Below are 17,859 nucleotides of genomic sequence, written 5' to 3' on the forward strand. Positions count from 1 at the left end.
AGAAAGGCAAAGAAAAACGCCTGTTCTTAATTTATGTTGCTTTGAACTTTCTTCGTTTTGTACCGTTTTAATTTTTTAATTTAGCTGCAATTTCTTTGACAATAGAAATTTAAAATGTTGCAAGAATAGGCCTAAGATTCTGTGTTTCTTATTTTGCATCACAAAGGGAATAAAATCGCATCGATGCAACCCTGTTTAAATAAATAAACTTTCCCGACACTTTATTCATACCTTGAAATGTGCAATGGGTTTTCAAACTTAATTAATTTTCTTTTTCTTTTACATTTTCATTGTTTATTTTTTAATTGAAAGCAATACTGTATTGAAAGTATTTTTCTGATTTGTTCGATCTGTTTTGAAAAATGTCTTCCGTTGCTATGGCCGGGTATCACTGTCAGTCATCTCAATCTCGTGAATGATTCACACACACACACAAAAATAATTTAGCAGATTAAAGACGAGCTTCATCATCTTCATTTTCTGGTGCAATCGGCTGACAGTCTTCCTTCATCTGATGTGTCGTCTTTGCAGCGGCTCAACTGGAATGTAGCAAATTGATGTTGTAATGTACAATTGATAATTAAACAAGATGATTGACTTTAATAAACAGATGCATATTTAAGCATCAAGAACGGAAAAACATAAACACTGTCGGCTATACTGAGATTCGATCTCAGATCGTTTGAAGCTTCGAGAGGCTATTGTTATTGCATTGACCACAGAGCTATCGTCTGAATAGCCTAGGTAAACTATTTTCTCTGTTTTAAAAGTTTGTCATATGTCATATTTTTTTTAACATTGGCAATTTACTGTCTCGAAATTATGTGTCGAAAAAATTTTTAAAAAGTGTTTTTACAAGACATGTGCTGTGTGTTTGTTTATTTATTTATTTATTTATTATTATTATTATGCAGATGTTAATTCAGCTATTCTGTTGGATAAAAATTGTCCCTAATGTAAAATGGAAATTAATGGTAATTTTATTTTATAAATATAAAATATTTAAAATAGGCTATGAGAAAAAAACAATAGGCTATGGTGTAGCAATATTTTAGAACTATCAAATCTTTCTGCATTAATAATAAAAAAGTAGCCCATGTTTGTTCGGGATTTGAACGTTATAGCCTACCACTCGGCCACGAATTTGTTTTGTTTTATATTGTTTGAAATGTATTTTTACATATTTTGCTTTCGTTAATGTTAACCAATTCTGTTGTAGCATAATAGGCATATTCTTTCCCTAAAAGTTTGTTTTATTCTCTGCTTTGTTTGTTTATATTTTTACATATTCAATCAGTCTCATTTTTGTTCAAATAATGAAAAAAAAAATTTTTTTATTTTTTTTTTACAAGATCTTGCGCCACATTTTTTTTTTATTTTTTTTATTTTTTTTTTTTATAAACAGATAGGAAACTTACCTTTTAAAATGCCGCAGTTGCTGCTGTGCGCGAACGACTTTGAAATTCGACTGGTTTATTTTTGCTGCGGCAGTAGGCTAATAGGCATTGTGGTTGATTATTTATTAAAGAATTCAAATGATAATCATAACAACATGTAAGCCTATTTAATTCTGAATATAACAAAGAATGCTTAAACTGACTAACATCGGGTAACTGCAAGTCCTGAAAATGTTTTAATTTTACGGTAAATTATTTTAATTTATTTCACTGTTATGTTTCAGTTAATAAATCTACAAACACATTAAAATAACACGAAGTAAGTAACCTATTGACATAGCCTTTCTAAATTATAGAAAAACTGGGCACACAATGTTAACGTGTGTCTACTTTGTTTAAATTTAATGAATTTGAATTCGTTTAACCACAATATTTATCTTGAATTTATCTGTGACCTCAGCTCAGATTACTGCCGCGGCAGATTACGTCATAAAGAGAATAAACTGACACTTTTGAAGTCTGTGATTACAGCGCCACTCAGCGGTAAAAGGCAGCAAATACACATCCCAATTTTGCCGCCGCGGGAACGGCGGCGGTAAAAGTCTCATTCTGGGGTGCGTTTCCCGAAAGCATCGTTGGCCAACTATGGTCGCAAGTTCATCGCAATGTCCATTGAACTCTATTGGTAACGACGGAACTTGCGACCATAGTTGGCCAACGATGCTTTCGGGAAACGCACCCCTGGTTGGCCACCATCTGTATATGCCTATTCCTTTGCTCTCTACCATTTTTCTCTATCACCTTAAATTGCTTTCAGGATCTGGATAGCTGGGGATGGAGATGATGGGTAGGTGAGGTGAAAGGGTTAGTTAGTTTTCTCAATCACAGGTCCAGTGCTTTACTTTATTGTACTTTACAATACTTGTACTTCATATGATTCATGTCTCTGTATGCAGTCTGCTAATGCTGAGTGGAAATTCAATGGCAAATAACTGAATATAGGCTGATAAGGAGAGACAAGACAGTTGGCAAGGATATGCAGTTTCTGAAAAACTGGTTTGTTGTACTTCTACAACCTGTTTTTCAGAAACTGCATATCCTTGCAAACGGTCTTTTCGTAGAAGCTAGACTTGACTGCTAGGAACAGAAGAGAAATTTTGAACACTGAGTACTTTCCCCATCCTAATATGGTAATAAGGTATGTGCGCATCTAAGACACCCCACACTAGGCGTATGGCAACTTATGGGTAGTGATATTCAATTTGAAATCTAATATGCAAAATGGCAATGTATTTCTGTATTTAAAATGTACATTTTCATGCAAAATGTGCAACATTTGGAACAAAATACTCTTTCAAATTCAATAATATAATTTACATTTTCTATTTCCTACACTAGTTATACCATATAATCTAAATGTATATTTTAACGTTTTATAAGTAGCAAGATTAAAATGAATCGCTCCGCTCAAAAGATTTCAGAGGATGTTAGGTCTCATGGCCTCAGCAAGCATCATCAGTACTCCAGCTCGGACTACTGCACATGCATCCTCTTCAGCGTTGGCTAAAACCCCTCGTACCAGCTCATGCGTGGCGATCGGGCCACTTACTGATCAGAGCGAGTCACGGCTGAATAAAAGCTCTGACTCCCTGGAAAGTGGCCGACTGGTTGCAGTCCGGCGTGAGTATGGGTGTGGTTTCGAAGAGAAAAGTGATCTCGACAGACGCCTCCAATCTAGGTTGGGGAGCCCTTTACGAGGGCAGGCCTGTCTCTGGCCTTTGGTCAAGCCCAGAGAAGCGCCTACATATAAACTGTCTAGAGATGAGAGCAGTCGCTCTATCACTCAAAGCTTTTCTCCCATTCCTGAAAGGCCACCATGTCCTTGTCCGGTCAGACAGCATGGCAGTGGTGTCTTACATAAATCGTCAGGGCGGTCTCAGGTCAAACAACCTGCACACCATGGCCAAGAGTCTCATCATATGGGCTCAGCACAACCTGTGCTCACTGAGGGCAGCGCACGTGCCAGGAATCCTGAACCAGGGCGCAGATATGTTATCCAGAGACAAAATTCCCCCCGGGGAATGGTCCCTTCACCCCCAGACGGCTCAGTTAATCTGGAGCATCTTCGGCGAGACAGAGGTCGACCTCTTCGCTTTGGAATACAATGCTCGTTGCAAAAGACACTTCTCAAAAAGCAAAGACGCGCTCGCCCACGAATGGCCGAGCCGTTCCCTATATGCGTTCCCCCCGATCGCGATGTTGCCACAGGTCATCGAGAGGATCAGGGAAAGCAAGTGTGCAGTGCTACTAATAGCCCCTCTCTGGAAGACCCAGCTATGGTTCTCCGAGTTGGCGCAGCTGCTAGAAACAGCCCCTTGGCCGATTCCTCTGAGGAGAGACCTCCTCACTCAGGCGAACGGGAAGATTTGGCATCCCCGTCCCGACTTGTGGGCCCTTCACGTATGGCCCCTCAACGGGTACCCGGGTGCCTCCCGGATAGGGTGCTAAAAACCATCACTGAGGCTAGAGCGCCCTCAACCAGACGCCTTTACGCTCAAAAATGGACAGTGTTCTCCAGCTGGTGCACAGCACGGAACCTGGACACATACTCATGCGAGATACCAAGTGTACTCATTTTTTTACAAGAGCTGCTGGATGCGGGTCGAACCCCCTCCACGCTCAAAGTATATGAGGCGGCCATAACAGCTTATCACGCTCTTGTGGCCGGACATTCACTGGGAAAGAACAATCTCATTGTGCGTTTCCTTAAAGGGCTGTTCGAGCCGCTTCGGTCTGCAGACCTGAAACATCTCTCGCTCAAAACCTCTCTTTTACTGGCGTCTCAAAGCAGAGGTTACCGCGCTGGATAGTTGACGCTATCGCGCTGGCTGATGAGTCTAAGGGCCTTCTTTGCCCCTTAGGCGTCAGAGCTCATTCCACGAGAGGCATGGCCTCGTCATGGGCTTGGTCGACTGGATTACCCATTGAAGATATTTGTGCGGCGGCCGGCTGGGCCTCGCCGTCCACATTTATCAGGTATTATAACCTAGAAGTTCCCAGTTTAAATACTAAGGTTCTTTCAACATAAAATGTGTAAGCACAAAACCCCTTGAACTTGGGCCCGATATATATCCGGTCTGGATTTAACTCGAACTACAGTTCTCATACATATGTATTAGATTGTAGAGTGTGGCCCCTTTTATGTCCACCCTTGTTTCAGCTAGCTTACGCAATACGAGAGACCTCTCGAAAGGGAACTTCTCGGTTACTAACGTAACCTCGGTTCCCTGAGATGAGGGAACGAGTATTGCGTAACCCGCCGTGCTTTGTGCTTTATCTGGGGATTCCTTCAGTCGTTTAAACCTAGATAATATGGCTCGAAATGGGCGCTTTATAGCCACTGGCCACGCCCATTCCCGCGGGCTATGACCTGCTAGGGCGCTAAGTGTCCTCATTGGTTTGCGCGTCTGAGCCGCCTCGCCATAGGTTAGTGCAGTTGCTGCAGCACAGCCAATGACCGCTCTCTCCGCTCATCTGTGTATGCTGTGCAGCTGCACTGCATTTTAAAGATTTAGCTTCAGTATTCTCGAGAAAAGGAGTTTTCCCCGTAGCGTAAGCTAGCTTACGCAATACTCGTTCCCTCATCTCAGGGAACCGAGGTTACGTTAGTAACCGAGAAGTTTTCGCGATAGAAATCTGGCACTCTATTGAACGAAGTTAAACTGAGAGAGCGTGGCGTTCCCAGATGGATCATAATCCTCTGACATTTTTGCATTTATTGTAAAGTCCTAAACATTATTTGATGCAGGTGGTTTTATTTTACAACTTTACAATTTAAATATTCAACAAATCAGAGGGGTTGATAACATTAAGGCTGATGCATTATCCCATACTTTTAATGTGGTCGAGTAATGGTTGATTTATGCCTATTCCTTGGATCTCAACCATTTTTCTCTATCAACTTTAATATAAAATAAAGAGGAGGGAATGATAAAAAAGCAGGGCAGGAACATGCTGGGCAAGCAAGTTTTTTACTTATTTTTATTAATTTATAGAACAGTGAATTGTAAGTCCTGTTTTCGTTTTTTTTTTTGCCATGATATTGATATGGTAAATTAGTCAGGTATCATATCAAAATCATAATTTAGTCATCATGATAAGTTTACAAAGGACTTTGAGACACCATATTTCCTAATGAGGTTCTTTTAATGATATACCAGTTGGAGTGACATTTGATAATGAAGGATCCCATTTCTTTGATGGCATTTTGAGATGTGAGTTCATGTGAATGGGATGTGACTTGTTGTCTGCCCAATGACAGTGTTGCAAGGAGTAGCCCTGATTCACTCTATAAAACCACAGTGTTTAATGTAAATGAACAGTGTCTAAACCTGAAGGGGACAAATCTTTCTGGAGTAATACAGTGGGGGAAAAAGGTATGTTGCTTAAATTAAAATAAATTTTGTCAATTCTGTCCTCCAAACCAAACTTCAGATGATATAATTATTTGTAATGACTGCTAGGTAAACAACTGAACACAAAAATACTGGTTTTCAGACAAAAGTAACATATATAATAAATATTTTAACCACACCATCGAACTATGTTCCCGGGACACCAGTATTTTTCGTAAATGTCAGGTCAGGCCAAGCTGTCCGGTGTGTTTTAAATGCTGTAATCAAGCGTGCCGCACAAGCCCTCAAAAGTGAAGCCAAAACGTCTCGATCGCCCCCCGGTGACTGGTCCTAGTATAGGTTATAAGTCCCGCCTCCCCGTGTTATTCAACGGGACGTGAGACCAACTAAACAATTAAATTACACTTCAAATATCTTTTTTCCAAAGGTGGTTTATTTCATTTGCTGTCATTTTTATCACGCTGATGTAAGTTCAAGTGTCCGTTTCAAAAATAAGTTGGCTTTTAGTTAGTTACGTGATGCGATGGTGCAACGTCATGATTGACAGCTGTGATTGACAGGTTCTCTGAGCGAAGTAGTCACTGAAGCACCAACGGACGTTTTTTTCGGGATCTTCGGAAGACTGAGGAGATTGTATTTACTATATTTTAACAAGCCTCTTGTCGTACTGCAATCAATTTGTAAAAAAGTGTGCAGAATCCACTCTCCCTGAGTGCATTCTGCGAGAGTGAGGGCGGAGCGTTGATTTCGCGGCTTTACTTCCTGCTCACGACTGCGCAGGTCTGGTCCCGAGATCGCTACTGCGCAGACTCAAGTTCCAATATGTCAGCGCCATATCGGGACTCTGGCGGCTTCAGTTCTCATCAATGGAAGAGAGCGAAGGGGCGTCGTCCATCTTTTTTTACAGTCTATGGCTGTAATATACAATTAAATGAATTACAATATCTGTGACCAAAACAAAAGATTAATATTTCATAGTGTGCTTCATAAGTGTATTGCAGATGATACCAGAAGTTAATACACAAAAGCTGTGGAAGATTGTTATATATAAATTATAATAATTTATATTTCAAACAATGTATTGTTCTCAAATCATTGTCAATTAATAGCAGTTTCTAACAACTTACACCATATTGTGACTGTGCCTTAGTAGATGTCAACTGTATCAAATAAGCTTTGTTTTTTCCTTGGGCTTTTGGAAACTAAGCAGGGAACTTTTCTGGCTTGGGAAAAATGCTCAAATGCTTTAAAAAGTGTGTATATTTAAATACACTCTCAGAAACAAAAGCAATCACTTTCCAAAAGGTTCACCTTTGTACCTTTTTACCCCTTAAGAGTGCATATATTTTGGGTACAAAGGGGCTAAAGGAACACCTTAAGAAAAAATGTGCTTTTAACTATTCCATAGTGTATGAGTGCAGAAAAAAAATATTTGTATTGAATATTTATGGAGCAACAGATTTTGTGTGAAAATAAATAAATCCTTATAAACGTACGAGGTGGCAAGATAAGGGTAAAATACTCACCAGCATGGGGCAAAAGGCACACATTATTTATACAAATACTTTAGCTTTAACTTTGTCAAAGTTAATATCAGGGACGTCACTAGGATTGAAAGACAGGGGGGGCTTAGCCCCCAGGGTATTTGTAACTTGTGTTTATAGAAAATCTTACAGTGAATTTGAGTAAAAAACAAATGTACAGGTAGGCTATATGTTTACCTGTATTTGTCTCTTCAACCCCGTTACTATCTTCAACCCTGTTACCCTAGTCTCAACCCTGCCACACCTACATTTTTATAAAAAAAAAATATTAAGTTTATGAATAAGTAATTTAAAGTTTGTTGAACTTAGTCAGAAATTTTCAGAGCAATCATAAGAATACTGATTTTAATTCAAATTCTGAAGTTAAGCCACATCTTTGATCAAAAATGATAGGGTTGCTGTCACAAAAAGTGCCCATTTCAGGCTTTAGGAAAGCATAAGTGTAAAATTATTTGTAAATTTGATGGTGCATGCAGCCTACAATTTCTGGTAGGCTACGCATTTTTATTATTTCAATTCAATTATTGTGATTTAATATTGACTCATTTGGATAAATATTAGGTACTCAAGATAGGCGTTCATTTTTCTCAAGAAAAAAACAACTCACCTAATGCTGTAAACATACAGACAGCCCTATCAGCTGGTAGTAGGCTATTATTTAAGGTTAAAAATAACTCAAATTAAATATAATGCGCTTTTTTATTATAATAACAACAACTTTATTTAATGATATAAGTAAAAATATAATAAATATGTAATATAGAACACATATTTAGCAAAATACTCTCTAGTTTTTTTCTTCTTTTCAACTTTTCAACTTTTCAACTTCTTTTCTCCAGCTATGTTATTGACCTCTTCACGCTGATAAAAAACACTGATTGATCGATATTATGTATGAGGAATACCTATATATTTCGGTAAGTTGTAGCTTACTACTGTATCTTTCAACAGTGTTCGTGTTTTTTTCTGTGTGTTAGAAAAAGGATGTGTGGCGTGAGAGCGTGTGAAAAGTGTCAATTGTGTGAGTCTCACGGTGAATGCGTGAGAGTTGTCTTTTTAATTCTGTCCAACTTCCGACTTTTCGGCTATTTTTTGTAGCTGGATATATATAATTTGTTGCGTCTAAATATGAATTAGGGGGGTTTAGGAACATTTTGGGGTAGCTTCAGCCCCCCGATATTCTTTCGAAAAAATAATTTTAGCAAAGTTTGCACTATTTTCTGTTTATTTTGATAAATACAAGAATTCAGTTTTGTTTAATAAATATACTGTCATTAAAATTATTTTAAAAATCCATACAATTATTTAAAAAGGTAAATATTTTGAACACGCTGAATTAAATCCCGTTATAATTCAATATAGATGTACAGTAGTAACATTAAATATGATGTGATTAATATATTATTTTTAAATATGATGGTTTCATTTGGTATGGTGACACCCAACTTGATATATGAAATTTACAATCTGAATCTAACCATGTCATGTCAACAAATGGAAAAGTCTGGCAGCTATTTTTTTATTATGTTAATTCGCAGGGTTGCCTTTTACCACAAATACTATACTTTTACATATTCTTGCATTATTGAAAAACTGTTGGTTTAATTAGCTTGAACAAAACTGAAAATAGTTAAGACGTATGTCTCAGAATATATACAATAATTTTAACAATTCTCATTTGCTACTTAAATCTACAACATAAAAAAAAAACATTAGATATTAGATCATATTAGCACAGAATCAACTGTGTGCTGCTGCCCACGTCAAGAATTAGCCAAATTTCAACGTGCATCTTGAAGAGTGGATGTTTTGGAAAGTGCTGCAGAACATTTTTGTGCCATCTAGTTGTTTAGAGGAGAATTCAAATGAGCTTTTTGTCACGAACCACACTCAAGGAGACAGGGAATAATCCAAGTGCAGTATTTTTATTGGGGAAATCTGTAATCATACATCCAGTCCAGGCAATAGGTCGTAATCCATTAGGCAATCCAAATACAAGAACATACAGGCTACGCAGGGTATCAGAATTGTGGTGTGATAAACAACAAGGACTCCATGACAAACACTGACACAGACAGGGTATATATACACAGACACTAACAAGGTGTGGGGAAACAGCTGCGTGCAATGAATCAATAATAATACAGAACAGGATGATGGAAAATGTAGTGAATGAGTGAAAGACACCGTGGGGGAAGAGGACCTCTAGTGGTTACCCAGGGAAACACAAACCAGACACTGTGACACTTTTATCCCTGTTGTCCCCCTATACATAAATTGTTAGTACCTTTGGAATGTGCACCAACCCAGTGACAGCTTTTGTAACTTTTTTCTGAGAGAGCAGCTCTTCTGTAAAGTCCTTACTAAGGAATTATCCAAGCATTACATGGTTTGATTAATGAAAAACTATCACTAATTGATACATTTTCACCAGCATGATGTAAAGATGATCTAACATGCTACTCTTAATGACTGAAGAAATCTAAAGAGACCTGACTCATGACATGAGACTGATTTAAATGTTACAATCATATTTAACACTTTTAATATATCATTGGTGGGGGTTGAGGAGATTCACTATGTTAAGCGCTTTGAGTGCTGAGAAAAGCACTAATTAAATGTAATGAATTATTTTTATTATTATTATTATTTTATACTCATCATGAAATAAATTTATCATCAAATTCATCATCATTCATCATGAAATAAAAATGTCAAAAACTGTTTTCAACATGGATAATAATCATAAATGTTTCTTGAGCATCAAATCATGATATTAGAATGATTTTTGAAGGATCATGTGACACTAAAGACTGGAGTAATGATGCTGAAAATTCAGCTTTGCATCACAGAAATAAATTACACGACTTAACTATATATTCACATAGAAGACAGCTGATTTAAATTGTAATAATATTTGACAATATGACTTGGTGAGCAAAAGATACTTCTTTTTAAAACATTAATAATCTTACCGATCTAAACATTTTGACCGGTAGTGTGTGTGTGTGTGTGTGTGTGTGTGTGTGTGTGTGTGTGTGTGTGTGTGTATGTGTTTATGTATATATGTATATATATTAGTGGTGTAACGATACGCGTATTCGTATCGAACCGTTCGGTACGAGGCTTTCGGTTTGGTTCTCGGTACGCATTTTCGAACCGAACGGTTCGTTGGACCATTTTTCCTGCCGACCAAAATTTCGTTATTTCAAATGTAGGCGCGTAGCAAGCGTTGCTCATAATGTAAGAGACTCCGGCGCGACCACAACATTGTCCAACATCAAATGGCAAACGTAATGCAAGCGGAACGAAACTGCTGGTTATTGTGTGGTTGAAGGACCTTTTATCAATATGTATTTATATATTGTTTTGTTTTATTAATACAGTGTATACTTCTTTCTTGATATAACCCCGAAAGAATGGAAGTGAAATGTGACAACATGTTCAATAGTAACATGATTGAAACATTGTAACATGAGCTTAAAATGCTATCTGATCTAATAAAAAGAATACAAAAAATACAAAAGACAAACTAAAATATTTTCTCAATAAAATACAATTATTAACTTATAAAAGTTAGCATAATGGCATTTTTTTATAATTAAAAATATATATATTTTTGAGTTTGACAACGAACACTGGAAAAAAAAGCTATACAACATAGTTCAAAATATAATAATTAATAATTTCTTAACATTGACTCTCAGTCTTAATTCACATTTTTCTCATGTTTTCTCAATAGAATTAATAAAAGTATAGAATAGAATAGCATAGTTCTAATAGACACACATTGTAACACAGTGTTACAACATGCCCCACCTGCACAACTGGGATTTAGACCTTGCTAGTGTCTTCTGCTAGTTAGCAAAACATTAAATAACCATACCAACTGTTAAATAACATATTCGAGATTAAAATAATATCAGATTTGTCTAATTTAAAAAAACTAAACAATAATAGAGATGGAAAATTAACATAAGTATGAAATGTACTTTTGCTATGGTTAAAACAATGTTTTTCTCTATATAGTGTTGATATGGCAACTAATAAATACACTAAGTTTTTACAATTTGAAATTTTCAAAAAGCTACACTAGGTTGTTTTTTTTTGTTGTTTTTTTTTTTTTGGATGGGACAGCGCATTTTAATGAACGTACAATAGAAGTTCACGTAAATACGCCGGATTTAGCACATCTAATTTAATTTCCATCTTCTTCAGCTTGTGTGGAAGTATTTAAAACAAGTGTGTTACAAATAGCTGAGCTCGCTAAGCATCATCTTCCTACGCCAATGAGTTGGTAAAAAGCAGAATTTTACATCAACACAATCCCTGAGAGAGACAATAATAGGGTCGGACCTAAGGAATCCAAAAGTTCTGTTTTAGAGCACATTTTTAAACTGTTATAATGATAGAAGCATTTTTTCAGATTTCTCGACGATTAAGCAGCACTGTTCCCAAACGGCTCAGATACCCTCAGGTTCATACATAGATTAGTTATGGTAATTATTTATTGTTAAATTGACCAAAGGATTCATCAAATATTCAGAAAATTAACAATAGATTAACTGGAAAAATAACTAAGATTATACAATTAAATGTTTGCAACAAAAACTATTGTGAACAGGTTGGGATAGGTGTTGGATAACCAAAATCTTATTTCATGATACAATTAATTAAGAAAAAAAATGTACATGTTATTTTATAATTACATTATAGATATTTTATTTTATCTGTGTTATTAAAAATAAATTAATCGACTGAGAAAAAAATCATTAGTTACAGCACTAAGTACACTCACCTAAAGGATTATAAGGAACACCTGTTCAATTTCTCATTAATGAAATGATCTAATCAACCAATCACATGGCAGTTGCTTCAATGCATTTAGGGGTGTGGTCCTGGTCAAGACAATCTCCTGAACTCCAAACTGAATGTCAGAATGGGAAAGAAAGGTGATTTAAGCAATTTTGAGCATGGCATGGTTGTTGGTGCCAGACGGGCCGGTCTGAGTATTTCACAATCTGCTCAGTTACTGGGATTTTCATGCACAACCATTTCTAGGGTTTACAAAGAATGGTGTGAAAAGGGAAAAACATCCAGTATGCGGCAGTCCTGTGGGCGAAAATGCCTTGTTGATGCTAGAGGTCAGAGGAGAATGGGCCAACTGATTCAAGCTGATAGAAGAGCAACTTTTATTGAAATAACCACTCGTTACAACCGAAGTATGCAGCTAAGCATTTGTGAAGCCACAACACGCACAACCTTGAGGCGGATGGGCTACAACAGCAGACCCCACCGGGTACCACTCATCTCCACTACAAATAGGAAAAAGAGGCTACAATTTGCACGAGCTCACCAAATTGGACAGTTGAAGACTGGAAAAATGTTGCCTGGTCTGATGAGTCTCGATTTCTGTTCTGATGAGTCAGAATTTGGCGTAAAAAGAATGAGAACATGGATCCATTATGCCTTGTTACCACTGTGCAGGCTGGTAGTGGTTGTGTAATGGTGTGGGGGATGTTTTCTTGGCACACTTTAGGCCCCTTAGTGCCAATTGGGCATCGTTTAAATGCCACGGCCTACCTGAGCATTGTTTCTGACCATGTCCATCCCTTTATCATGCATGTGGTGGTACCCCCCCCCCTCCCCCCTCCCCCCTCCCCCCTCCTCCCTCCTAAATGGCCCCCACAGTCACCAGATCTCAACCCAATAAAGCATCTTTGGGATGTGGTGGAACAAGAGCTTCGTGCCCTGGATGTGCATCCCACAAATCTCCATCAACTGCAAGATGCTATCCTATCAATATGGGCCAACATTTCTAAAGAATGCTTTCAGCACCTTATTGAATCAATGCCACATAGAATTAAGGCAGTTCGGAAGGCGAAAGGGGGTCAAACACAGTATTAGTATGGTGTTCCTAATAATCCTTTAGGTGAGTGTATATTAAATCTGCCAGCAACTTTTTACCAGCACTGTCTCAAGATAATTTTACCCATAATTGAAGATGGCTCAATGAATGCTGTTTTGCAGCTATTCAGTCATATGTTGTATATCTTTTTATTTAACATCTACAACAAAATTATAATCCAAGACTTTTCCACTAGAAAGATGTCTGACTCTGAAACCATTGAACTGGCTTGTCTTGGCCGACCTTTTCAGCTGGGAATGCTTTATGACTGCCGAAGAGATGTCCTCATTCCAGGTAATAAAAAGCACATGAACACATTGGGGAGGAAACAATCTAAATGGTATATTTCATTACTTTGTTAGATTTTATGCTTTACCTTTGGGGAAACTAATTATCAATATATAAATTGTTCCCAAGGAATAACTCTTTGGGATGGTGAGATGCTGCAGAAGAATATCAATGTACAGCCACAGCCAAACACTGATTTCAAAATCATTGCCTCAGACTCAAGTGAAGACAAAGTAGAAGCTTTAAATATTTCTGCATCTCTTGAAGCCAGTTTTCTGGGTGGATTAGTTAGTGTGAAAGGCTCAGCTGGCTATTTAAATGACAAGAAGAAGTCAAAACATCAATCTCGAGTCACCTTACAGTATCGGACAACGGCACGTTTTGAGCAGTTAACTATGGAGCATCTTGGAGCAGGGAACATAAAACATAGCAATGTATTTCAGGAGGGCTCGGCCACACATGTTGTTACGGCTCTATTGTATGGAGCTCAAGCGTTCTTTATTTTTGACCGCGAGGTTTCATCCAATGAAAATCATCAAGAGATACAAGGACACCTGCATGCAACAATCAAAAATATACCTTTAATATCAGTTGAAGGTGAAGCATCTTTGAAAATAAATCAATCAGAAAATGAGAAAAATAATAAATTCAGCTGCACTTTTCATGGAGATTTTGCTTTGGAAAATAATCCAGTTTCCTATGTAGATGCGATCAAGGTGTACTCAGAGCTGCCAAAACTGTTGGGAGAACATGGAGAGAATGCTGTGCCCATGACCGCATGGCTTTACCCTTTGAAAAAACTAGATTCAACAGCTGCTCAGTTAGTCAGGGAGATCAGTGTAAGCTTAGTACGACGTGCACAAAGGATCATGGATGAACTGGATAATTGTGACATTCAATGTCAAGACCTGATGAGAGACAATGTCGCCATTCAATTCCCTGAAATCAAAACTAAAATCAGAAAATTTAAGGACCTCTGCTCAGAGTACAAAATAGTTTTTCAAAAACATCTCTGCAGGCTTCTTCCATCCATAAGGGGTGGAGGAAAAGAAGAACAAGAACTTGCTGATGCTCTTAATGACAAAGAAAGATCACCATTTCAGGGTGCTCTGGTACACAAGTATCTCAATGAGCGAGAGCGAGAGATGAATGTCATTAGATCTTACCTCGAAATCATGCAAGAAGTTCCTGTTCTTTCATCCAGCAATGACTTGGACAAGGTTGTCTTGAAAGCATCCAATAACTATGTGATAGCTTTTGCACTTTCCTCCTTAAATGAAAAGGAACTGTACTTTTCAGACCTGGAGAATTACCTCAAAAAACAATCGCGTAACAATGGAGAGCAAGTAAGTTATGATCAAGACTCCTCAAAAAAGACAGATAAATGGTTTTCCTCAGGAAATGCAACTACACTGTCCAGGCAAAATATACAGTCCTTCTTAGATTTCAAAGAAGCCAATAAAGGAAGAAAGAACATTGAATTCCGCATTGCATCAATCCCGGATGAACTCATCACTGCCTCTTCAATTCATGTTTATGAAAGGGGGAGACTCATAAGCTCACAGTACGAGCTCCCCTCAAAACCCCCAAAACCAGTCTTCTTGAGTGTGGAGCATGACTGCATACATCTGCAAATCAAACCTCCTGTCCACGGTGTTAGTTGTGTGAACTCGTACTGCATTTCATATCAGTCTGCACAGAGCTCTGAATGGACAGATGTGTTTACTGATGGGGTTTCTGATCAAGTCACAGTCAAGCAGTTACAACCGCATAAAGAATATCGTTTCAACTGTAAGGCGGTGTGTCGTCCAGGAGTAAGTCTGACTAGTGACACAACATCATTCTTCAGGACTCGTCCATGTGCACCTCCTGGAGCACCGATAGTGAAACGAGTAGAATCAGAGTCTGCAACTGTAGCCTGGGATGTTCCTACATCTGTGGGAGAAGATATTCTGGTCACTGGATACGTGTTGGAATTCAGAGAATGCACGAAGGATCAGGAAAATGAAAAGCCATGGAAGTCTTTGAAATCTCCAAACAGGGAGTGCACTCTTCGGGGACTGAAAGAAGACACAGATTACGCAATCCGAGTGTTTGCAAACTGTGGAAAGGATGGAGAGAGTCTCTCCAGCACTGAAACTGTGTTTTCAGCCAGTTTTAAGGGGACACAATCAAATAAGGATGGGAGTGGGTTGTTCTTGAATCAATCTTCACGAATAAAAAAGGGCAATCCATCAATACATACACTGACACTACACAAAAAAATGGCAGAGACTGTTAGTTTTAATCAGTATGTCTTCGGAAGAAAGGTTGAGGATGTGAAAAACAAAGTTATCCTTCTTTTGGGACCAACGGGTGCAGGAAAAACCACGCTGGTTAATGTAATGGTCAATTACATCCTGGGCGTAAAGTGGCAGGATTCATATCGCTTCAAACTAATCAATGAAGTGACCAATCGCTCACAGGCTGAGAGTCAGACATATAATGTCTCATCTTTTGAGCTGTACAATCAGTCTGGCTTTCAAATTCCCTATTCCCTCACAATCGTAGATACACCCGGATTTGGGGATACAAGAGGGATCGCACATGATAAACTGATTACAGAGCAGGTCAAAAGCTTTCTTTGTAGCCCTTTGGGAATCGATCACATTGATGCCGTCTGCTTTGTTGTCCAGGCCTCTCTTGCCCGCCTGAGTGCCAATCAGAGATACATCTTTGACTCAATCCTGTCCATTTTTGGCAAAGACATTGCAGAAAACATCATAATTTTGGTGACATTTGCAGACAGTAAAAACATCCCAGTTCTAGAAGCCATCAAAGCAGCAGATCTGCCCTGTCAAAAGAATAAAAATGGACAACCCACCCATTTCAGTTTCAACAATTCAGCTGTGTATGCAGACAAAAAAGTAGAAGAGCCTACAACCTCTGACAATGATTCAGAAGATAACGATGATGAAGATGATAAACTGACCGAGCTTGTCTGGGACAAAACCTTTAAACAGATGAAGGCTTTTTTCAAGGCATTGGGGGCCATTGAAAGTAAAGATCTGACGATGACTATAAAGGTCTTGGAGGAACGAGAGCGCCTTGAGAAAGCCATGAAAAGTCTGACCCCTCAAATAACTGCAGGTCTCTCTAAAATGAGTGAAATAAAAAAATTCAAACAATGTTTGGAAAATGAGAGTGACAGCATGAAGCAAAATGAGGATTTTGAGCAAGATGTAGAGGTGATGAAAGCAATCAGAACCCCTGTAAACTGTTTTACCATGAATTGTAACACCTGCTTCTTCACATGTCACTCCAACTGTTTCCTCCCTGCAGAAGATTCTGTGCAAACTTGTGCTGTGATGGAGGCTGGACACTGCATTATCTGCCCTGAAAACTGCCATTACTCTGCTCATTCTAAGGAAAATTTCATGTGGACGTATGAAACAAAAATAGAGAAAAAAACTATTAAAGAGCTGAAAGAAAACTTCATGAAGGCAAAAGGAAAGTTTATGGACTCTAAGCAAATACTTTATGCACTTGAAGAGGAACTCCATGGAATTGAGGAAAAACTAAGGAAGTTGATCAAACTGTCCTCTGATTGCCTAAGAAGACTGGATGAAATTGCATTGAATCCAAAATCTCTCTCCACAGCCGATTATCTCGAAATCCTAATCAAAACTGAGAAAGAAGAGAAAAGTCCTGGCTTTGAGGACCGGGTTGTTGGACTCGAGAAAATGAAACAAGAAGCTCTTATTCTGGTAAAGATTGGTAAAGGAGAAAATTTGCTTGAAACAGAGCGCCGGATTATGGAGGAGAGAGAGAAGCGAATGCAAACTGTTGCCCTGAAAATGATGAAAATTAAGAAAGCTTTTAGTGCCTTTCAGTCACAGAGCAAACAGAAAACATCTGATCAAAAGGATGGAAGTGCTTGCCTTGAGGGACAGGAGATGTCCTAAACAAAATAAAAGGCAGCATTGTTCAAAAAGATTTAGGAAAATTGAAAATTTGCTTAACAAGATGTTACTTAACACGTGTAAATCAATAATCATTTAACATCAAGAATAATGAATTTAAGAGTTATTTTATGCTTTTAATATTTGTGTTTTCAACAATGATGCAATGTCAAATTGCAATGTCAAATGTCAAAGAATCCACATGTCAAATGTATCCATGTCAAAGAATCCACAACAATCATGTACTGTAGCTCAACTGGTGCTAGCAACACAGTAATAATGGCTCCAGAGAATGCATGAAATTAGCGTGTTTTTTTCTTCTTCATTTTTTTATAGCTTAAATGCTATATAAATTGCATTGCTTAA

At 38.0% G+C, this 17,859-nt stretch overlaps 1 protein-coding gene across 1 annotated transcript; it reads left to right on the plus strand.

The window, feature by feature from the left end:
• The first annotated feature begins 5,795 nt into the window (after positions 1 to 5,795).
• On the plus strand, positions 5,796 to 17,623 carry LOC308696476 (uncharacterized protein). Its single transcript, XM_081375225.1, has 3 exons — positions 5,796 to 5,833; positions 13,461 to 13,558; positions 13,682 to 17,623. The coding sequence occupies exons 2-3, from the start codon at positions 13,465 to 13,467 to the stop codon at positions 17,494 to 17,496; spliced, it is 3,909 nt and encodes a 1,302-aa protein (XP_081231351.1). The 5' UTR covers positions 5,796 to 5,833; positions 13,461 to 13,464; the 3' UTR covers positions 17,497 to 17,623.
• Positions 17,624 to 17,859: the final 236 nt, after the last annotated feature.

This window comes from Scardinius erythrophthalmus (assembly GCF_964197995.2).
Source record: "Scardinius erythrophthalmus genome assembly, chromosome: 9".
Taxonomy (NCBI): Eukaryota; Metazoa; Chordata; class Actinopteri; order Cypriniformes; family Leuciscidae; genus Scardinius; species Scardinius erythrophthalmus.

Coding starts and splice junctions, on each gene's coding strand:
- LOC308696476 (XM_081375225.1), top strand. CDS start 13,465: ATGTCTGACTCTGAAACCATTGAACTGGCTTGTCTTGGCCGACCTTTT. Junction 13,559..13,681: donor AAGAGATGTCCTCATTCCAG/GTAATAAAAAGC, acceptor ATTGTTCCCAAG/GAATAACTCTTTGGGATGGT.